This window comes from Phacochoerus africanus, chromosome 4, assembly GCF_016906955.1.
Source record: "Phacochoerus africanus isolate WHEZ1 chromosome 4, ROS_Pafr_v1, whole genome shotgun sequence".
NCBI classification, from domain to species: domain Eukaryota; kingdom Metazoa; phylum Chordata; class Mammalia; order Artiodactyla; family Suidae; genus Phacochoerus; species Phacochoerus africanus.
This window is the reverse complement of record NC_062547.1, coordinates 80,810,136-80,834,165: the sequence shown is the minus strand read 5'-3', so window position 1 is coordinate 80,834,165 and position 24,030 is coordinate 80,810,136. Positions and strand designations below refer to the sequence as shown.

Below are 24,030 nucleotides of genomic sequence, written 5' to 3'. Positions count from 1 at the left end.
GAGGCAACTTATAATTTCTGCAAGAAAGCCAGACGGGATTTTGTTAGGGATTGTACTGATTCTGTAGGTCAGTTTGGGCAGTGTTGCCATTGTTACAATATTAAGTTTTCCAGACTATGAACAAGAGAACACTTTCCATTAATTTAGGTTGTCTTTCATCTCCTTCAGTGATGTTTTGTAGTTCTTAGTGTGTAAGTTGTGAGCTTCTTTTGTTCATTTTATTCCTATGTATTTTATCTTTTTTGATGCTGTTATAAATAAAACTGTTTTAATTTCATTCTTGGATTTATCATTGATAGTTTGTAGAAATATAATTGAGTTTCTGTATTGATTTTATATGTTGTAACTTTGCTGAACTCGTTTTTTTAAGCTCTAGTCATTTTATTTTGAATTCCTTAGGATTTTCAGTGTACATGATCATGTCTTCAGGCAACAGAGATAGTTCTACTTCATCCTTTCTAATCTGGATGCCTTTTCTTTTTCTTGGTTAATTGCCCTAGCTAGATCCTCCAGTGCATTGTTGAAGATAAGTAGAGTGAACAGACATCCCTGTGTTGTTGCTGATTTTATGGAGAAAGCATCTGCTTTTTCACCATTTAATACCAGTTAGCTCTGATTTTGATAGATGGCCTTTCAGGTTAAGAAAGTTCCCTTCTGTACCTAGTTTATTTAGTTTTTCAGAGCCTATCGAGATGATCATTCCTGTTTATTTCAACATTGTTCTATTAACATGATGGGTTTTTTTTGTTTGTTTTTGTTTTTTTTTTGTCTTTTTGCTATTTCTTGGGCCACTCCCGTGGCATATGGAGGTTCCCAGGCTAGGGGTCAAATCGGAGCTATAGCCACCGGTCTACACCAGAGTCACAGCAACATGGGATCCGAGCTGCGTGTGAGACCTACACCACAGCTCATGGCAACGCCGGATCCTTAACCCACTGAGCATGGGCAGGGATCGAACCTGCAACCTCATGGTTCCTAGTTGGATTCGTTAACCACTGAGCCGCAACGGGAACTCCAACATGATATATTAATTACAGTTTTCTTATGGGAGTTTGAATTTTCCAGGCCCCCCCAGGCTGCAAATCCACAGAAGGACCAGTCACAATTTCTCAAAGACTTGTTCACCCACTTTGCTCCCCTTCTGCTTTGTTCCAAGGCACCTCTCCTGGTGGTCTCCTGGAGTTTAATTAAGATATGTTTACTTCTGATTCACCTGTAAATCTGAGGATGGAGCTCTTTGGGCCCAAGTCTAATCTCCTTTAAACTTCTGCCTCACCCTCTTGAATCACCCAAAGGCCCTTAGGACGAAATCAGTTTGTGTTCTACTTATTTTCTTATTACTTTCCATTACTTTGTATTGTACTTCTTTACAGTTTTTTCAGTGCTTTGCTTCTTTTAAGGTAGTTTTTTGTAGTTATTGCTTTTTGTTTTTCTTTTCGGCCACATCTGTGGCATATGGAAGTATCCCAGTTATACACATCCTTTATGTGTACAAGTAAATTCACTGAGTTGTGTAACCATCTCCATAAGTCAGTTTTTGAGTATTTACACCACCCCTGTGAGATCCCTCTATGCCATTTACAGTTAGTCCTTGTTTATACTTTTAGTCCCAGATAACGGCTAGTCTATATCTATTTGTGGACATCTCGTATGAATGAAATTATACCATATGAGAACTTTTGTGTCTTGGTCTTTTAATGTAATGTATCTGTGGTTAATCCTTTGTGGAGTGTATGAGTATCTTGTGTTTTTAGCACCATGTGCACGTCAATACCCATGTCTGACCCAGATGTCATACTTCTTATTCCCAGGGTGCTTTCTCATCCTACATCGCACTTCAAGACATCCTCACCAAGGGTGCCTTGTGCCTTGGAGGACATGCCCCCATGTCCTCTGTATCCTGTAACTGGGCACCCTGTCTTTCTTTGTATCCCATGCCAGAAAACCCCACACCCAGAGTACCTCGTGCCTAGAACACACCCACTGTTTGACACTGCCGCTCCTGCCCCCCCCCATGTCATGAGGACCCTATTTTTCTGTGCACCTAACTCCTTGGGCACCCAGGTCTCAGACATGGCTGGCACTGCTCATCTGTCCCCTCTGCTTCCAAACTTTGCCCTACTTTTATTACATCCAGTGCCTTGGGCCCCCACACGGACCACCCTGGGTGTTGCAGTCCTCCACCCTTAACTATCTCCAATGCTCTGAGTCCTTTACCTCAGGCCTAATGCCCTTGGTCCTTGGTGTCCTGCCTTAGTCTTTAGTTCCTGAGTGCTGGGCCAGACCTTTTAACATGTATGAGGTGAGACAAGAGCTGAGGGTAGGGAGTTTAAGATACATAGAGTCCTTTTTTTTTTCTTATTCTTAAAAAAATTAATTTTTGGGGGAGTTCCCGTCGTGGCTCAGTGGGTTAAGGATCTGGTGTTGCCTTGAGTTGTGGTGTAGTTTGCAGACGCGGCTCAGATCACGCGTTGCCGTGGCTGTGACGTAGGCCGGCAGCTACAGCTCGGATTAGACCCCTAGCCTGGGAACCTCCATATGCTGTGGGAGAGGCCCTAGAAATGAAAAAAAAAAAATTAGTTTTTTTGCTTTTTACAACTACACCTGCGGCATCTAGAAGTTCCTAGGCTAGGGGTCTAATTGGAGCTATATCTGCCGACCTATGCCACAGCCACAACAGTAGGGAGTCTGAGCCAAATCTTCTACCTACACCACAGATCATGGCAATGCTGGATCCCCAACCCACCGAGCGAGGCTAGGGATCAAACCTGTGTCCTCATGGATACTAGTCAGATTTGTTTCTGCTATGCCACAGTGAGAACTTTTTTTATCTTTTTAAAATTACTTTCTTTTGTTTTCTTTTTTGGCTACACCTGCAGCATATGCAGGTTTCTTGGCCAGGGATTGAACCTGAGCCATAGCAGCAACCCAGGTTAGGCAATGACAACCCTGAGTTCTTAAACACTAGGCCATCAGGGAACTCCTATTTTGTCCTTTTTTATTGTTTAGTGTATTCCAGTGTTTGGATAACCACATTTTACTTTTCATTCATCACTTGGTGAACATTTGGAGTTGATTCAACTTTTTGGGTATTTTGTCATTTTAGCTGGTGTAGTCTAAAGCTGTTGCTGGACTTGTCCCATATGAACAATTTATCTCCATTCTGCACAGTACGTCATAGTTCTATGGTTGGAATTGATGTGTAGTATCTCTTAACTCTTGTTTAGTTTCATATTTACTGCATACCATGAAATGAGGTTTGCCTGATTACTCATTCCATTGATTTTTATAGTTTTTTATCTTTTAGTATTTCCTTCCAGTATCCAAAAGGTCATATTCTTTCATTCCTGATAGTCTTTACCTTAGTTTGGCAACCACTAGTTTTGCCTTTTTCAGAGTGTCATGTAATTCAAATCCTATAGTATGTGGACTTTAAAGATTGGCTTATTTGAGAGTTCCCGTCGTGGTGAAGTGGTTAACGAATCCGACTAGGAGCCATGAGGTTGCGGGTTCGGTCCCTGCCCTTGCTTAGTGGGTTAACGATCCAGCATTGCCATGAGCTGTGGTGTAAGTTGCAGACGTGGCTCAGATCCTGCGTTGCTGTGGCTCTGGCATAGGCCGGTGGCTACAGCTCCGATTCGACCCCTAGCCTGGGAACCTCCATATGCCGCGAGAGCGGCCCGAGAAATGGCAAAAAGACAAAAAAAAAAAAAAGGATTGGCTTGTTTGGTAATATGCATTTAAAGTTCCTATCTATTTTGTTATGGTCTGATAACTCATTTATTTTTAGTGCTTAATAATAATTCACTGTCTAAATGTACCATACAGTTTATCTATCCATTCATCTACATCTTGGTTGCTTCCAGGTTTTGATAGTTTGAATAAAGCTGCTATAAAAATCTATGTGCAGGAGTTCCCACTGTGACACAGTGGGTTAAGAATCCTACTACAGTGACTTGGGTCACTGCAAAGGCATGCTTTTGATCCCTGGCCAGGTTCAGGATCCCACATAGGTTGCCGCTGTAGCTCAAATTCATCCCTGACACAAGAACTTCCATATGCCGTGGGTGTGGCCATTAAAAAAAAAAAAAAAATCCAGTGTTCCCTTCGTGCTCAGTGGTTAACGAACCTGACTAGGATCCAAGAAGATGCAGGTTCAATCCCTGGCCTTGCTCACTGGGTTAAGGATTGACACTGCTGTGAGCTGTGGTGTAGGTCACAGAGGCAGCTCAGATCCTGTGTTGCTGAGGCATAGGCTAGCAGCTGTAGCCCCAATTCAGCCCGTAGCTTGGGAACTTCTTTATGCCACAGGTGCAGCCCTAAAAAAAAATCTATATATGCAGGTTTTTGTGTGGATCTCAGTTTTCAGATTTTTCATTAAATAAATGGTATATTACTAATATTTACTAATATGAAATTACATCAGTTAGAATTAGTAAAAACAAATTCTCTTCTGTTCTGTATCTGGTCCTAATGAAGGTTTTTATGGCTTGTTTCCATAGGGGCTAAGGAGTAAGAGCCTTTGCCAAGCTTGCTGAACCTATGACATTTTCTTTTTGTCTCTATTTTTGTGTTCCTTTTATTGAGAGAGCACAATATTGCCACATTCAAATGAGGCAAGAATAACTTTCTCTAAGGTCATCATATCATGAAATACCTCTGGCCTCTTGAGTAGGCTGTATCCTGTGTTCTATAGTTATTATAAGCCTCTGTAGCCAAATTATTTACAGTATAGTAAAATGATTATAGCATGTTAAGTGTATTAAAACTACGACAAAGTTTTATAGGGAAATTATAATAGATATTTCACCATTAATTCAATGAAAAATGGCATGATAAATTACTATTTTGACATAAAACATGGCAATTTTTTTTTTTTTAAAGCAAGTACCCCGAATTTTATATTTTTATCTTTTCTGTCTGTGGTATGCATAGCACACATTCTTTTTATGTTACTGAGTTAATAGTATACATAATTTTTTTTTTGTCTTTTGTCTTTTGTCTTTTTAAGGGCCAAACCCACAGCATATGGAGTTCCCAGGTTAGGGGTCTAATTGGAGCTGTTGCTGCTGGCCTACGCCAGAGCCACTTGACCCACTGAGCAAGGCCACGGATCGAACCCGCAACTTCATGGTTTCTAGTGATTTATTTCTGCTGTGCCATGGTGGGAACTCCATAAATATTTTTGATGTTTCTAATGTGAAACTCACTATAACCGTAATATGAAGTGTGTGCAAAATGCTTTTGAAATTCATGTGGTAGTGCTGATTAGGTAAATGTTGATTAGGTAAATGTTCTGTCTGAATATTCATCAAGTATTCTGCATAATACAAAGTGATGTTATTTAAAATGTTAATTCATGTTGTTTTTTAATGTATTTACCTAATTTAGAATTTATATTTTAATGTTAGCTCTGTCTGTCACCATAGGGTACTAGTTTCAACTTAATTTCCTTAAGATCAGATGGGCTGTTCATGTGTGTATAGAGCAACAAAGGTATCCCTCCTCCCAACTTTTTGTGTAGGATAAGCCATAGCAAATTATTTTTAGGCTCTTGGAGCTTAAGTCAGAGTGTTTTTTGAGATTTTCCTGTTTTTCTACCTTTGGCAGTACGGGGTGGTTGCATTAAAAAATTGGGTTACCTCTAATTTTTGGTTAATACTGAACTTCCCTCTTTTAGCTGTGCGGTCAGAGAAGAAGCGCCTTAGGAAGCCAAGCAAGTGGCTTCTGGAGTATACAGAAGAATATGATCAGATTTTTGCTCCTAAGAAAAAACAAAAGAAGGTACAGGAACAGGTGCACAAGGTATACTCCAACATTTCAACAACTTTTCATCAGTCCTTTTTAGGATTCTGTAATTTTGCCTTCAGTACCATATTTTATCTTCATGGGATAATAATTTCCTTAACTGGGATCTTGTTTTCCAGTTTTCTATCTCCACTTTCTTTCTGACACAGTACTTAGCGTATACTAGTTATATAGGAAATGTGTAAGTGAGTCTGTATATAGTATTCATATATATATATATATATATATATAGTATTTTCTCCCTTTGCTTTCAAAATATATTTAATGATTTAGGAATATTGCTATGATAAAATGTTTAGTAAAGGAATCTCTGGTGAGTCAATGAGTTGAGGATCCTACATTGTCACTGGTGTGGCTTGGGTCACTGCTGTGGCACAGGTTTGATCTCTGGTCTGGGAACCCAAGGCATGGCCTCTCAAAAAATGTTTAGTAAAAAAATACAGGGTATAAAAAAGAATATTCTGATCCTAATTATGTAAACAAATGTTATAATAGCTTATTTGCTTTATTTTTAAATTCAGTTTCTTTAAACTCAAAATATTTTAAAGAAAATTAGAGATATTTGACTTTATATCCCTAAATAACATGCATCTATAAAAAAACAGAACATTTTTCTTTTCTTTTCTTTTTTTTTAAGGCCTGACTCCGAGGCGTATGGAGATTCCCAGGCTAGGGGTTGAATAGGAGCTGTAGCTGCTGGCCTATACCACAGCTCACAGCAACACTGTATCCTGCTGAGCGAGGCCAGGAATCGAACCGGCTGAGCCATGAAGGGAACTCCAGAACATTTTTCTTTGTAACAAATTTATCATTGTCACATTTAATAGGTCATTTTATCTAATAACAAATCCATGTTCAGATTTCCCCAGTTACTTCCTAACCTTTTCATTTAGTTCATTCAAGCCAATAACCAGTCTAGGACTACACATTATATCTGGTTGTTATATTTCTTTTTTTCTTCTTTGTCTTTGTCCCATGGGACATGGAAGTTCCCAGGCTAGGGATTGAATTGGCAATGCCGGATCCTCAGCCCACTGAATGAGGCCAGGGGTCAAACCTGTGTCCTCATGGATACTAGTCAGATACATTTTCGCTGAGTCACTGCAGGAACTCCTGGTTGTTACATTTCTTGAATCATTTTAAATCCTGGACAGTCCGTTTTTCATGACCTTAACTATTAAAGCAGTGAGTGACACCTTTAGACCTATCTACCTTCTAGATTTGTGTAATTGCTTTGTCATAGGTGACACTAAGCTGTTAAGTGGTAGTTATAACGGTCTAACTAACGAAACTCAGATTTTATTGTTCTACCTGTATTATCTACAGTCTCTCATTTTATAGTTCTAAATACGTGAAAGTCATGATAAGAGTTTATTTCTTTCCCATTAATTTATCAACTCAACAGCAGGAGTTTATTATTAGCTGCTTTTATTGATGACATATTGTGAGTCTTTTTTTCCTTTTTTGGATTATCACAATGGCATTAATTAATTTTTATAGCTTCATTCTACTTACAGTTTCCCATTTCCCCCTACCCCTAGCTCCTGGCAACCACCATTCTATTTTCTGTCTCTATGAATTTTACTATTCTAGGTACCCCATGTAAGTGGAATCATACAGTATTTATCCTTTTGTGTCGGATTTATTTCAATTAGCTTAACATTGTCTTCACGTTTTATCCATTTGTAGCATTTGTCAGAATTTCATTTCTTTTTAAGTGCATTATTCTTTTGGACACTTACATTGAAGCAACTTTGGCCTACAGATTGTATTTCTATTTTTTGCTCTTAGGTAAGTTCCCGCTGTGAAGAGGAAAGCCTTTTAGCCCGATGTCGATCTAGTGCTCAGAACAAACAGGTGGAGGAGAATTCTTTGATTTCAACCAAAGAAGAGCCTCCAGTTCTTGAAAGGGAGGCTCCGTTTTTGGAAGGGCCTTTGGCTCAGTCAGAAGTTGGAGGTGGACATGCTGAGTTGCCACAGCTGACCTTGTCTGTGCCTGTGGCTCCGGAAGTCTCTCCACGGCCTGCCCTTGAGTCTGAGGAATTGCTAGTTAAAACACCAGGTAAGATGGGGATGGGCCTCAGTATGTAGTGGGTATGACTAAAGGAAGTAGGAGATTTTAGTATGTTTTGGTGGAAAGCCAATTGTGTACCTCTGCACAAAACTCCCCACTTTGATCCTGGGAAATCCCTAAAGTACTGGCTAATTGGATGTAGTTACTAGCCATGAATTGGTGGTACATTGTTAAGACATATTTTTAAGAAACTATTCTCCTTATTCTGTTATTGCTCTTCATGACTGAATCAACGCCTGTGAATCAAGACACAGGATAACAGGGTCTTGAGGAGGGGCACTGCATACTAGTGAAGTCAACACATAAGTTATACTTCAGATACTTACTTCACCAGTATGTTACTTGGAAGGTTGTTTAACCTCTGCACTTGTTTCCTCATGTATAAAATGCAAATTGTAATATATAATGAAATTTACCTGATAGATAGTAAGCAGCTAAGTATACATATTCCCTTGAAGTTAAATACCTTCCCCCAATCCACTTTACTATTCTTCATATACATGTCACCTGGTGACAACTGGATCTAAACGTTACTGTCTCTGATTCACCTTCTGACTATTGAGTATTGTAGTCAGCCAAGGAAAATTTCAGATGTAACTTTTTTACATTCCCAACAATAGCTTGTGATGTTATTTCTTAAAAAGGTATCCCAGGAATTACCTGGTGGTACAGTAGGTTAAGGATCTGGTATTGTCACTGCTGTGGCTTGGGTCTGATCCCTGGCCTGGGAACTTCACATGCCACAGGCATGGCCAAAAGACAAAAAAAGTGTCCCAATTTTGTAATCAAATAAGGCAGAATCAAAAAGAATAATAAAGAGGAGTTCCCACTATGATGCAGTGGGTTAAGGATCTAGCATTGTCTCTGGTGTTGTGAGTTCCATCCCCTGTACCACGCAGTGGGTTAAGGATCTCGCGTTGCTTCAGCTGTGGCATAGGTTGCAGCTGCAGCTCGGATTCAGTCCCTGGCCCAAGAACTTCCATATGCCACAGGTATGGCTGATAAAGAAAGAAAAATAAAAGAATAATAAAAGTACTTATAATCTCATTGCCCATTATGCGCCAAACTCTATTATTAGGCGCTTTTATATAGTCCTTAAGAGCAGTCCTACAAAATAAATGTCTTTTATTTCTTTAGGAGCAGAACAAAAATTCTAATCCTGGTCCATTTTATGCCCAGAATTCAGGTTCTACTTTACTTCACTTCTTCTTTAATTCTTACCACCAGTTAGTTCCTCTAAAGGCAGTTTTGCCCTTTTGATTTCTCCTTGAGAGAGAGAGAGAGAGAGAGAGAGAGAGAGAGTGAGTGTGTGTGTGTGTGTGTGTGTGTATATGTTTGTATAAATACATATATACACACACACACGTATATGCTGACATAAGAATATCCTCACATTAGTTTATGTCTAATGAGAGCTATTTTCTTGTTTATTGTTAACTAATATTTTAGAGTAAATAAATTTTTACCCTGTGCCTCCCCCCCCATAAGATGAGGAGAAAAACATTTTAAAAATATGATGAATAATTTTTGCGTGCCATATAGGTGTTTTTTTTTTAATTAGCTTATGCCCAGTTTATAAATCATCTAATGAAAAGATACATGCATTTCAGGAAATTATGAAAGTAAGCGTCAGAGAAAACCAACTAAGAAACTTCTTGAATCCAATGATTTAGACCCTGGATTTATGCCCAAGAAAGGGGATCTTGGCCTTCCTAAAAAGGTATGTTATTTTAGTCAATTCTAAAATAGGGTTGAACCAATAAATAGGAGATTTTAAAAATAAATCTTTTACTAATACTTATACCATGAATGCACATATATGTGGAAATTATAGATGTCAGAATATACTTGGTTGATCTATGAGATCCTACATTAAGAGGCCATTTTGCATTGTGTGGACATGTCTATCAGTTGGTTTTAGATTTTCTTTTTAAATGAAAATGAAAAAAGTAGTTCGCGCTGGTTAAGACCCCAACTAGTATCCATGAGGATGTGGGTTTGAATCCTGGCCTCACTTAGTGGGTTAAGGCTCTCCAGCATTGCTGCAAGCTTCGACAGATGCTTAGTCCCAAATGTGGCTCGGATCCAGCATTGCTGTGGCCGTGCTGGAGGCTGGCAGCTGTAGCTCCCATTTGACCTCTAGCCGGGGAACTTCATATGCTGTGGGTATGGCCCTAAGAAGGAGACTGAAAAACTGAAAAAAGCTTTTGAGTTTCAGTAAAGTTTGTTATTGTTATAATTTCTTTTCTGGGCTCAAAACCCCTTACATGACTTCTACTTTACTTTTTAGCCACAAACCTGTTCTTATCCCATGGTCCTGTCTGCATAACACCTCAGGAAATACCCAGCTCAGCAACAATTGAGGCAGAAACATTTGTTCTTAAGTATTGCAGTCTTGGTTTTAATTACCCAAGAAGGCATCATTAAATTGTGGTTGGAAATAAAAAATTATTTTCTATTTCTCTAATGGGTGATAGCTGGATATTGATACCTTAAGACACATTCTACTTCTATCTTTGAGGAGTGACTTAGGGCATATGTTAGAAATTCAGGTTGTGCATTGCATAGATTTCCTATTTAAGAGCACTTTTTTCAGAGTTCCCCTTGTGGTGCAGCAGAAAAAAATCTGACTAGTATCCCTGAGGATGTGGGTTAGATCCCTGGCCTCGCTCCTGGGTCAGGGATCCGGCTTTGCCGTGAGCTGTTGTGTAGGTCACAGACATTGCTTGGATCTGGTGTTGCTGTGGCTGTGGCGTAGGCTGGCAGCTACAGTTCCGATTCAACCCCTAGCCTGGAAACTTCAGTATGCCTTGGGTACAGCCCTAAAAAGCAACAAAAAAAATAAAAATACTTTTTTCTTTAAAGAAAAAATGCATATTGTAATCATATCAGAAATAAATTTGAGTATTTAGAAAATTTCCTTAGCTGTAGCAAACTTTTTTTTTTTTTTTGTCTTTTTGCCATTTCTTGGGCTGATCCCGCGGCATATGGAGGTTCCCAGGCTAGGGGTCTAATCGGAGCTGTAGCCGCCAGCCTGCGCCAGAGCCACAGCAACGCAGGATTGTTAACCCACTGAGCAAGGGCAGGGATCAAACCCGCAACCTCATGGTTCCTAGTCGGATTTGTTAACCACTGTGCCATGATGGGAACTCCAGCAAACTTCTTTAATTCTATATTAAGGGCCCTAGTTTCTTTGTTAGATATTCACACAACTGGATTTCTATGTAAGTGTAAAATGTAATTAGTTTTTTACCTTATTTAAAAAGCCACATTATGTACTTTAATTCTTTTATTCTTCTCAAAGCAGTTTTATGACATGGACTTTCAGTTGTTCTTAGATTCATCTCTTATTCTCTGAATTCTGTCTGCAGTTTGTACAACCTTCAATGACAATATGTCTCCAACTCATTATCCTTTCATTGTACTTTACATTCACTCTAATAAGGCTGTGATAATCTTCTGCAGTACTTTCTCTCCTGGCTTTGTACTATTTCAAATCTTAGCCACTCTGCATATTGTTGAAAGAGGTAGATGGAAAGAACCAGGGAAGCTGTGATTCAGTTGAATGTTTTGTACATGAAAGGGACATTTGCAATCAGATGATAAATTTTGCGGTATTGTACAAGGTGGGTCATGGGAGGTTGGTTGTTCTTACTGCTAGAGGGAAGACAATCCAAATTTCAATAAAAGTAAGAATTCAGGTCAAGTAAGTGAAAGATTCTCCCCCTCCCCAGATTTATGGAGCTTTAATTGACATACGTAAGTGAATAATTTGAAGGAATAAGATGAGTCTTCAATATTTTGAGACTAGGCTATATAAAAAATGGTTAATTTGTTTTATAATAACTAAATGGAGTATAACCTTTTAAAATTGTATTAAAGATTTTTTAAAATAGTGGTAATTTGCAAAACCTTGCTCTGTCAAATGCAATTTTCTTTTTTTTTCCTTTTTGTCTTTTTGGGACCACACCCTAGGCCTATGGAGGTTCCCAGGCTAGGGGTCCAATTGCAGCTGTAGCTGTCAGCCTACACCACAGTCACAACAACGCCAGATCGAGCCACGTCTGCGACCTACACCACAGCTCATGGCAACGCCTGGATCCTTAACCTGCTGAATGAGGCCAGGGATCGAACCTGCAACCTCATGGTTCCTAGTCAAATTTGTTTCCACTGCACCACAACGGGAACTTCCTCTAATGTGAAATTTAATTTGTCACATTTGTGGGTTAATTTTTTTTCCTGAGGGGATAAAAAGCATGATTTAGTAGATGTACTTAATTTTAGTTTATATATGCAGTTGTATCCCAGAACTCTTTTTAAGTTGAGATTTAAATTGTGCCAATAAAATGCACAAATCTTAATTGTTCTGTTTAATGGCTCTAGACAATTGTATATACCACATAGGTACCACCCAAACTAAGTGTGCACTATATCCATCACCCCCCAAAGTTCTCTTCTGTTCCTTTTCATTCAGTTTTCCATTCTCCTCTCTTCCAGAGGCAAAACTTTCTAACATTTGTCACTATAGATTAGTTTTGCTTGTTGTTTTGTAACTTTTTTGATTTTAAGGTCGCACTTGCGGCATATGGAAGTTCCCAGGCTAGGGGTCAAATCAGAGCTGTAGTTGTTGGCCTACAGCACAGCCACAGCAACGCCAGATCCGAGCCTCCTCTGCAGTCTACACTACAGCTCATGGCAATGCCCGGGATCCTTAACCCACTGAATGAGGCTAGGGATCGAACCCGAAACTTCATGGTTCCTGGTCGGATTTGTTTCCACTGAGCCATGACTGGAGCTCCTTTTGTTTTGTTTTGTTTTGTTTTGTTTTGTTGTTTTGTCTTTTCAGGGCCACACTCGAGGCCCTATTGACCCCTAGCCTAGGACCCCTAGTCCTAGGCTAGGGGTCAATCAGAGTTGTAGCCACTGGCCTACGCCAGAGCCACAGCATCTTGGGATCTGTAATCTACACCACAGTTCATGGCCATGCTGGTTCCTTAACCCACTGAGCAAGACCAGGGATCAAACCCGAATCCTCACATATGCCAGTTGGGTTGGTTAACTGCTGAGCTATGACAGGAACTCCTTTTAAAAAATTTTTTTTTTTTTTAAATGCCTGAACCTGTGACATATAGAAGTTCCTGGGCTAGAGGTAGAATCAAAACTGCAGCTGCTGACCTACGCCATAGCCATGGCAACACCAGATCCTTAACCCACTGAGCGAGGCCAGGGATTGAACCCACACCCTCAAGGACTATGTTGGGTTCTTACTTAACCCGCTGAGCCACATGGGAACTCGTTTTGCTTGTTCTTGAATGTTGTGTATATTGTTTTTGTTAACTGGCTTCTTTTATTCAGCTCATGGATTTGAGAAACATCCAAAAGGATGCAGTTTAAGTAGTTCATTTTCTTTTATTCCTGAGTGGTATTCCATGTACAACCTGCTTGTCCTTTCTCCCCTTGATGCATTTTTGAGTTTTTTTCATTTTGGGCTATTAATCATAAGGCTGGTATTGATATTCTCTCTTAAGTCTTTTTGGGTACATATATTTTCGTTTCTCTTAGTGTAATACTTAGGGGTTGGATTGCTGGCTCATGAATATTTCCTTTTTAAAGAAACAGCAAAACACTTCTCCAAAGTGGTTATGAAACTTCACATTTCCACCAGCAGTATATCAGAGTTCCAGTTGATCCATGTCTTTAATAACATTTGGTTTGTCAGTCATTATACATGTATATTTATTTAATTCATTTAATTTTACGACCGCACCCATGGCATATGGAAGTTCCTGGGTCAAGGATTGAATTCAAACTGCAACTGTGACCTACGCCACAGCTTCAGTAACACCAGATCCTTTTTAACCCACTGCACTGGGCCAGGGATTGAACCCATGCCTCTCCAGTGACTCAAACTGCTGCAGTCAGATTTTTAACCCACTGCTCCACAGCAGGAACTCCTGTCAGTCATTTTAAATTTAGCCATTCTGGTGGATGTGAAATAATATTTAATTATGGTTTTAATTTGTATTTCCCTAATGTATGTGCTTACTGGCCATTCATGTATCTTATCTTGTAAAACAACTATTTAAGCACACTTATGTTTTTTTATTGGACTCTTCATCTTTTTTAAGAGTACTTTTTATATTTGGGGTATGAGTCCTTTGTCAGATATATGTACCATAGATATTGTTTGCACTCTGATGCTTACCTATTCATTTCTTAGTTATGTCTTTAATGTGAAGGAATTTTTAAAGGTTTTTTTTTCTTTGTGATTTATATTTTATATATGTCAATAAATATTTGCCTACCGCATGGGCACAGATGTACTTTCCATGTTTTCTTTTAGGAGTTATCTGGTGTGGATTTGATATATATATCTTGAGTTTTTGAGATAAGAGTTTTGAAGTGGATGTCCAATTGTTTCAGCACCATTTGTCAGAGATCTCTAACAATGCCAATTCTCTATCTCTCATAATTTTGGTCTCTTTAAGTATTAGGTATAATTAATAACTCTGCCACTGTAGAATTTTAGCTTTTTTTGCTAGAGAGTTAGGCATTAGATTTGGCATTAGAACTAGAAGAAAACAGGATTATTGGTAATAACTAGATCCATACTGGAGAAAAGTGACCTCTTTTCTTAGAAGTTAGTTTTGCCATCTGATCTAGTCAGCTTCACAGTTAAAATCCTGGTTACTCTGTTTTGTTTTGTTTTGTTTTAGGGCTGTACCTGCTGCATATGGAGGTTCCCAGGGTAGGGGTTGAATCGGAGCTGTTAACACTGGCCTGTGCCACACCACAGCCACATAATTCGGGATTCGAGCTGTGTCTGTGACCTATACCACAGCTTATGGCAATGCTGGATCCTTAACCTACTGGGTGAGGCCAGGGATCAAACTTGCATCCTCATGGATGCTAGTCAGATTTGTTAACCATCCAGCCATGATGGGGACTCCCTAAAGTCCTGGTTACTCTGAAGTATATTCCGTCATCAGGTTGAAACCATGATTCAACTCCATCTCCATCTGTGGGATAGATTACGCTCATGGAATTCTGGGCAGGCCACCCCCTGTCTGTAAGTGGATTAATCATTGATTTTCTGTTGAGGTAGTTAGCTCCAATTCGACCCACAGTTTCCATATGTGGTAGGTGTGGCCCTAAATAAAAAAGCAAAAAAAAAGAAAAAAGTACACTAGCTTAATGCATATTCATACCAGATTACACATAAAATTAAGTTACTGTAATATTTGTTATGTCTTCCAAGGCACTTTCAATGTTCTGCGGCCTTTTTTTATTCCAGGCAGAGCAGATGGATTCCTATGCATATAGTGTGATTTTTCTGTGTCTCTGTGTGTGTGTGTGTGTGTGTATGCGTGTGTATGCATATGTGCATGCATGCATGTATACTGTTTCTATTTTAATTCACGAAAATTGATGACATCAGAAATGAGAATATTTTCTATATTGTTCTCTGATCCTAGTTTGAGAAACATTCTTACTGTTTTTGCATCACAGCTTTTCTGTGAGTGTTAAACAATGAAGTATAAATTGGTTATCTAAGTAACGTAGGTGGTGGGAGTTCCCACTGTGCCTAAGTGGAAATGAATCTGACTAGCATCCATGACAACGCAGGTTCGATCCCTGGCCTTGCTCAGTGGGTTAAGGATCTGGCATTGCTGTGAGTTGTGGTGACATGGCTCGGATCCCAGGTTCCTGTGGCGTAAGCTGGCAGCTGCAGCTCCAATTTGACCCTTAGCCTGGGAACCTCCGTATGCCGCTGGTGCAGCCCTGAAGAGACTAAACATATGATAAATTGTATTTTTGTTTAAATTATGTGAATCTCTTTTGTGGGTTTGCCTACTAGTCTTTTGTTCCATTTAAATAGATACCTAATATTTGCTCCTTCATTTTATTTGACTTTCTAAGACTCTGATCTACATTGAATGTAAGGAAAGTGTAGTCTTAAGATTTATTAATGTATATAATGAACACTCAGATTCACAGCTGCATTTTCTTTTTTTTGTTTTGTTTTGTTTTGTTTGTTTTTTGTCATTTCTTGGGCCGCTCCCACGGCATATGGAGTTTCCCAGGCTAGGGGTCAAATCGGAGCTGTAGCTGCCAGCCTACACCAGAGCCACAGCAACGCGGGATCCGAGCCGCGTCTGCAACCTACATCACAGCTCACGGCAATGCCAGAACCTTGACCCACTGAGCAAGGGCAGGGATCGAACCCGCAACCTCATGGTTCCTAGTCGGATTCATTAACTACTGAGCCACAACGGGAACTCCTGCATTTTCTTTTTTTTGGCCTCAAACTTTGGGAACTTCATTTCAAGAACAGCACCCATTATATTGATTTTTGTTACCACTAAATTTTGATTTACAGTCATGATAAAGAATATTACTCTTTGAGGAAAAGACATTTTCTTGAAATCAGTCAAAATTCTGTATGTATACAATAGACAGCCAGCTTTTGGCACATAATATGAAGGGTTTATTTTCTATTCCTTTGTAAAACATGATGCATTTTACTTATTTGTAGTGTTATGAAGCTGGTCACTTGGAGAATGACATTACTGAATCATGTGCTACATCTCGTTCTAAAGAGTTTGCTGGAGGTAAGTATTTTTGAGAGTTTAAAAAAATGTATTGCAAAATTAAGTGTTACATATACCTTGTCAGTTAACAAGAAAAGTTACTAAGCGTTACCAGTGAAATTGCAAATTCTAAGACTTGTTTGCCCAATATATGCTTCCTAAAACTACACAACACTAGAAAATTATATTAATTCATTCGTAAATTTATGCTGAAATTAGAAAGTGTTAGGATCAATAGAGGAAAATGAGCTTCTCAATTTTCTTATTAGGTGTTTCTCTAAACTACATCATTGCCTTCTTGGTTTTGAATCTGTTTTTATTTCTTTAAGCCAGAAAGTGATATAATTTATTGTATTTAATTTTAGGCCAGGTTTTAGTGTCTTTTCTTGACTATTAAATGCATTTCCTCCTCATCTATAGGATATCGAAATCCTTCCTGGAAATAGAAAGTCTTTCATTTCAATCATGTGATATAAAAATTTTTCATTTCATGTGAAATGAAATTGCTTTAATAACCTATACAGAGACCTTCCTGGTAGCCTAGTGGGTTAAGTTGAGGATCTGGTGTTGTCACTGCTGTCAGTTTGGTATCTGCTATGGCGTGAGTTTAATTCCTGGCCCAGGAACTTCTCCACGCTGTGGCATAGCCAAAAATAAATAACCTATACAGTTATCATTTAATCTGTGTGAGGCAGATTTTGTATGTGTGACCATTTCCTGAACTAGTTACATACTCAGGGTAAGTCCCTTTTTTTCTCTGCCCTTGTTTTCCCATCTATAGAGTTGGTGAATGAGGAGTTCCTGTTGTGGCTTAGTGGAAACAAACCCAGCTAATATCCATGAATTTTCGGGTTCTATCCCTGGCTCCACTCAGTGGGTTAAGGATCTGATGTTGCCATGAGCTGTGGTCTAGGTCCTAGATGCGGCTCGGATCCCAGGTTGCTGTGGTCGTGGCAGAGGCCAGCAGCTCTATCTCCGATTTGTCCCCTAACATGAGAACTTGCATATGCCACACCTGTAACCCTAAAAACAAAATAAAGTTGGAGAGTTAAACGGGTTTTAAGATTGGTTTTTACTCTAACATTCCGTAATTCTATGAAATGCCTTTTAGTTGAGGATAGGAGTTATTGGACATGTGCATGATCAGCCTTCAGGTAACACCTTTATTCCTGTCATAGGTGCTACCAAGCTATTTGATAAACCAAGGAAGCGAAAACGACAGAGACATGCTACAGTCAAGATGCATTGTAAAAAAGTGAAAAATGACAGCTCATCAAAAGAACCTCCAAGCTCCGAGGTATTACTCAGTTCTTTATCTTTCGACCTTCCAAAGTGAAGCTGCTTTTCATAGTAGAGTCCATATCCCTCTTTCCCTTAAGTTTACCTAAAATGGTATTATATTGAAACAGCTAGTAGTGATACGGAATCCTGCAGAAAAAGGAGACCCTGATTCTAGTAGAAATAAGTCAAAGCATGAATGGCATCTATGGGTATGATCTTTTTTAAAAGGTCACACCCCATGCTCTAGGTATCAGATGAAACACATCACTGTTACATTATGAAGTAAATTTGTTCTAAAGCTAGAGAGCATTATATGATCCACATGAATTTGGATATTGCCCTTTAAAATTTGAGGCTGCTACAATTAGGGGAAAAATTCATTTGCCTATTTATCGAGACCACCAACTGCTTAATTTTAAAGTAATGTTTATAAACAACAACTTTTAGGAAACAAAGATAGATTTACAGCCATTTCCTTGCAGAGCATCAGTGTAGTCATTGATGCTATCCCTAGGTTTCCAACTCAGATTAAAAATGAACTAGAACAGGTCAGGTTAGCATCACAAGCGATGATACATAGTGTTTCTTTCCAGGATAATTTGAATAGAATGCCCAAGGGGGGCATTATTTAGGAAACACTGATCTTGGAAGGACAAATAAGTAATCAAATAAACTTAAGAATGTTTTCTCTCCCTTAGTGAAACCTTAAAATGGAACAGCTCAAAAAGTTCCAGTGGAACAGCCTCAGAGCAGTTAGTGGCAGGGCATGAGGCGCCCACTACCCGCCCAATCACAGCAGGGTTAGAACTAACATTGCATGCAGTCCGCCCGCGTGATTGGCTGAACATCTGTAAGTGCTTAATGGCTAGACAAATAGCAGCTCAGAGGGAGGGGGTCAAATGGAGGAGACATCAATAATACAGATGTGGGATATTATTTTTTTTCTGCAAGGGAGAACTGATGGCACACAGGACAGCTGCAAGCCCCAAGGAGACCATTGAGGAGGGTGTAGAAAATGACCATGGGATGCCTGCATCCAAAAAACTGCAGGGTGAACGAGGAGGAGGCGCTGCACTCAAGGAGAATGTTTGTCAGGTAGATAATGTTTGCCCACTTGCATTTTCATTTCATGCTTATCTTTTCAGAGATGTCCTCTCCAATCTCTTGATGACTCAGTCATAGTTAGATTAAAAATTCTTGGGGTTCCCTAGTGACTCAGTGTATTAAGGAACTGCCATTGTCACCGCTCTGGCTCTGGTTACAGCTGTGGCTCGGTTTCAATCCCTAGACTGAGAACTTCCGCATGCCATGGGCATGGCTATTATAAGATTCTCTCTTGGATGATTGCAGTGGAATCACTTCCCTTTAAAGATTTTAATTCTTCCCTCTCTCCACAGAGAAGGGAAATTTACTGTTGTCTATGGGTAGATGCCTTGAAGTAAGTCTGTAATGGAAGAGGTGAATCTGTGGTTGCTCATTAAAAGATAATTTTCCTGCGTCTTTCATAGTGTGAGAATCGAGATTTGTGCTTCTTTGCTTTAAAGTAGTGACTTTAGAGAACATACCATCTATATTTTTCTATTTATTTGATAAACATTTATGCAGTGTTTTACTATATATCACGTGTTTTTCCAGTCACTTTGTAAATATGTCAATTATCATAACAATCTCATAAGATAGATTACCATTATTATCTGTATTTTATAGATAAGGAAATTAAGGCACAGGAAATTTAAGTAGCTAGTGTGTAGTCACCCAGTAAAGCCTGAATTCAAACCGAGGTGATGTGGGTTTAGAGTCTTAATTACTTGTTGTCTTGCTTCTCTGTGAAATGTGGCTCTTATGTTAAAGAGCTTTTATCTTGCTTGGGAGAAGAGTCAGTTAAATGGATGCTTTGATTTTGTTTTGTTGTTTTTTGTTTTTTCTTTTTTTTCCATGTTTCATTTACTTTTGTAAATTCTTTAAAACTGGAATATAAAAAGTTGGAAATATTAGTTTTTCCCCCCTAATTGAAACCACCAAAAAATAAAACTACTCTTGGCCCAGAGTGTTATTTCAGTGTAATTTCAACTCCGTTTCTTTGTCTATTCACTTTCACTACTATATAAAGAAGGTTGATCATTTTCAGACCTGCTCCCAAACAGTGTTAGTCTTTTTAAATCTGTTGTGCTTGTATAGTTTATTAATAGTGCCTCTTTCCACTCTCAAGTGTCCCAGTTTGAAGGCTGAAGTACATGGTCATCCCAATGAAAGAAGTGGTCTGGGAGTTCCTGTTGTGGCTCAGTAGAAACGAATGTGATTAGTATCCATGAGAACGCAGGTTCAATCCCTGGGGCTTGCTCAGTGGGTTAAGGATTCATTGTTGCCATGGGTGGTGTATGTAGATCACAGATGTGGCTTGGATCCCTCATTGCTGTGGCTGTGGCGTTGGTGGGCAGCTGCAGCTCCTATTTGACCCCTAGCCTGGGAACTTCCATATGCCGCAGATGCAACAAATAAAAAAAAGACAAATAAATAGTCTGTAACATTTGGTTAATTTGAAAAATTTATTTATGGAGTTCCAATTGTGCCTCAGTGGTAACGAAACCAACTAGTATCTATGAGGACTCAGGTTCGATCCCTGGACTCACTCAGTGGGTTAGGAATCTAATGTTGCCATGAGCTATGGTTTAGATCACAGATGTGGCTTGGATCCCTCATTGCTATGGCTGTGGTGTAGGCTGGCAGCTTCAGCTGTGATTTAACCCCTAGCCTGGGAACTTCCATATGCAGTGAGTATGGCCCTAAGAAGACCCCTCCCCCCCAAAAAAATCATTCTTCAGTGTATACTGTAGTGTAATTACAATTTTTCTATTTCAGTGCTGAAGGTAAATTTGTTTCTACATGATAGTTGATGTCTCTGGCATTCTCTTTCTTTTTTTTTTAGAGTGAAGTTTTTGTTTCTTTTGTCTTTTTAGGTCCACATCCACGGCATGTAGATGTTCCCAGGTTAGGGGTTGAATCAGAGGTATAGCTACCAGCCTACGCCACAGCAACATGGGATCCTTAACCCAGTGAGTGAGGCCAGGAATTGAACCCACATCTTCATGGATGCTAGTTGGGTTTGTTTCCATTGAGCCACAACAAGATAACTGGCATTCTGAATTTATAAAACAATGTATGTAACTCTTATGGCATTTGTCAATTTTTATGTATGAATAGTAGATAATAGAGCCAAACGTAAAAGTAGCTCAGATTACCTTGGCCTCCTCTGGATTTTTAATCCCCAAGTTCTCCTACTTGTTTATTTAGACTTTGATGTTAGTGGCTAAGACCTGTTCTGTTTCTTTAGGTTCTTGAAGCTATTAGACTTCCATAGTCCTCTCTCTCCCTTTCTTGTCTTACAGAACAAGACTTTTTTCATTTTTAGCATGGTAAAAATCTGGTAAATCACTATGGGGAAGTAAATCAGGATATTACGGGGTGAAAAGTAACAAATGTTGAGAATTTGCAGAAGTTTCATAAATTTTACAGTCTTTTCAACGCAGCAGACCTAGATCTTTATTTCTTAAGGCTCTTTCTTCCGTAATTGTTCAGATCTTAATCAGAGCCCTTCTATATTGTTATTACTTAATTCCAGTTGGCTAGTATCTTTTGCTTGAACCATTGTAGTAGCTTCCTTGATCATCTCTGCTTCTCTTTTCATATTTCTACTATTGAATTCATTTCCTATGTAGCAGTCATAGGGACGTGTTTCTAGATGAATACCTAATTTCAGTGTTCCCTTGGTAATAGCTCTGTAATGGCATACCTTTGCAATTAGAGTAAAATCTGAACTGTGTATAAGGCCACACACTCAGACCCTTGCCTGCCTCTTTCTTACCTCATCTCTACCACTTCATAGGGGTTTTTTGGGGGGGGGGCGGGTGTTAGGGCCGCACCTGCAGCTTAGGGAAGTTCCCAGGCTAGGGATCGAGTCGGAGCTGTAGCTGCTGGCCTACACCACAGCCACAGCACCTCAGGATCTGAGCTGCATCTGCGACCTACACCCAGGTTCATGGCAACACCGGATCCTTAACCCACCAAGTGAGACGAGGGATCAAACCTTCATCCTCATGGATGTTAGTTGGGTTCATTATCGCTGAGCCATGTTGAGAACTCCCTCATCTCTACCACTTCTGACTTTGTTCACCTTACTCTCATGACAATGGTTTTCTTTTGATTCTGCCTTCTTGGTCCTTTTTACAGATCTCATGGCTAACTTGGCATTCAGAGCTCAGTGTAAGAGGCCTTTCCTAATCACCCAACCCAAAGTTGCTATTTGAATTCTTTAAATACTTACATTGTCTAATATCTTTAGGTTTTTTAAAATTATTTACGTGTATGTTCATATCCTCAGAATATAAGAATGGTGGGAGTCAGGGGCCTTGTGATACTTGGCGTAGAGGAGGAGGTAATCATTACACATTGGCTGTGTGATGGGTGGGATTTTTGTTTATTTCTGGGAAAGCCACTTCTTTTGTCTTGTTTTTATTTTTGTTTTTCATTTTTAATTTTGGGGAAAGCTACTTCTTAATTTTGCTTTTTAATGAGGATCTTGCTGCTTGAGAGTTTTAAAATCCTTTTCTCTAGACAGATCTGTTTTCTTTCTCTTAACAGAACTGTGAGAAACTGGGTGAGCTGCTATTATGTGAGGCTCAGTGCTGTGGGGCTTTCCACCTGGAGTGCCTTGGATTAACTGAAATGCCCAGAGGAAAATTTATCTGCAATGAATGTCGCACAGGTAAAGTAGATATAGAAAAGTCTTCTTCCAGGGAAGATTTGAGTTTCAAGTTTTTTAGGAAAAAGTCATTTATTGGAGGCACAATTTTGTGGCAGTACTGGGCTGGTTCGCACAGACACAGAGATAGGTGTTCTGTAGCTCATGCTCAAGTGAATAATGAATGTACAGCATAATGTCATGAAAAAAATGTTATGAACATAAATGCTTTGTGAACAAAGATGCATCAGTGCAGAGAAGAAAGTATCTGAGTTTGGCTTTAAGAGAGAAATAAAAATTGTTGTGTGCAGGAGAAGGATAGAAGGTCCAGTAAAGAAAATATGAAATATATGGGGGGAGTAGGAAGCTTTGGTCAGAATGTTTGGCCTTTAAGATATTTTAGGGAAGAGACAAGGCATAGATAGATTGTAACAAGGAGGACTTCTTGGTTACTTTTAATACCATATGTTTCTTGATCTCAGTGGTGATTACATAAGTGTGTTCACTTCATAATTATTTGTAAACTATTCACTTAGAATGTTTACACTTTTCTGGAGTTCCCGTCATGTTACAGCCAAAACGCATCCGACTAGGAACCATGAGGTTTCGGATTCAATCCCTGGCCTTGCTTAGTGGGTTAAGGATCCAGCATTGCTGTGAGCTGTGGTGTAGGTTGCTGTTGCAGTTCAGATCTGGCATTGCAGCTGTGGCATAGGCCGGTGGCTACAGCTCCGATTAGACCCCTGGCCTGGGAACCTCCATATGCCATGGGTGCAGCCCTAAAAAGTAAAAAAAAAAAAAAAAAAAAAAGTGTACACTTTTGTGTGTAAATTACATGGCAATAAAACTATTTACCAAAAAGAGAGAAAGCTGTTTTATGACAGTTATAATATACACATTGATCAAAACTGTCACAGCCTGTAAAACACCTCACAGCTATGCCAAGGAATTGTTCTTTTTTTCAGAATAATAAGTAGATGTTACACTATTTTAAAAGTTTAAAAAAATTGAGGGCTGGCAATAAAGATCTTACAGTCATAAGTCATTAAAACCTTAGCTATGGATGATGCTGCCCAAAAAGAAAATTTCTGTAGAGTATAAAGAAGGCTAATGATAATAGTAGAGGAATACTGACTTTAAAGGGGCTATTGGAAGTTCTTTAGTGGTTTAGTGGATTAAAGATCTGCTATTGTCACTGCTGTGGTCTGCGTTTGATCTTTGGCCTGGGAATTTCCAAATGCTGGGTGTATAGCCAAAAAAGGGGGGGCACTACTGGAGAGTGAAGAAGAGGTAGTCAAAAGAGAATGTCTATGAAGCCATGAGAATGGAGTGTCATCAGCAGAGGCACATCAGCAGAGGTTCTGGAGTGAAAAAGGGAGATTGTATTTGGCAACTAGAAGGTACAATACTAAACCTGACTGAAAGGTGAGTGGGTGGTGATACACTGTTTCTTTCCAAAGCATGACTTCATTGCAAAATAGAGCAGTAGCTGAAGGGAGGCTGTTCCAGGGTCAGGAGGAAGACCATCTTGAATGTTT

The 24,030-nt window shown here is 39.3% G+C and overlaps 1 protein-coding gene across 8 annotated transcripts in view; it reads left to right on the top strand.

The window, feature by feature from the left end:
* Positions 1–24,030, top strand: part of NSD1 (nuclear receptor binding SET domain protein 1) — a 157,081-nt gene that overhangs the window by 88,175 nt on the left and 44,876 nt on the right. For all 8 annotated transcript variants that reach the window (XR_007134496.1, XR_007134497.1, XM_047778011.1 and 5 more), the window contains 7 exons: positions 5,681–5,805; positions 7,600–7,870; positions 9,493–9,602; positions 16,419–16,494; positions 17,652–17,770; positions 18,706–18,849; positions 22,393–22,516. Coding sequence is in view for 6 of the 8 variants with exons in the window: in XM_047778011.1 (XP_047633967.1) it covers positions 5,681–5,805; positions 7,600–7,870; positions 9,493–9,602; positions 16,419–16,494; positions 17,652–17,770; positions 18,706–18,849; positions 22,393–22,516 (969 nt within the window). In the remaining 2 variants the exon portion in view is untranslated. The remainder of the gene's footprint in view (positions 1–5,680; positions 5,806–7,599; positions 7,871–9,492; positions 9,603–16,418; positions 16,495–17,651; positions 17,771–18,705; positions 18,850–22,392; positions 22,517–24,030) is intronic.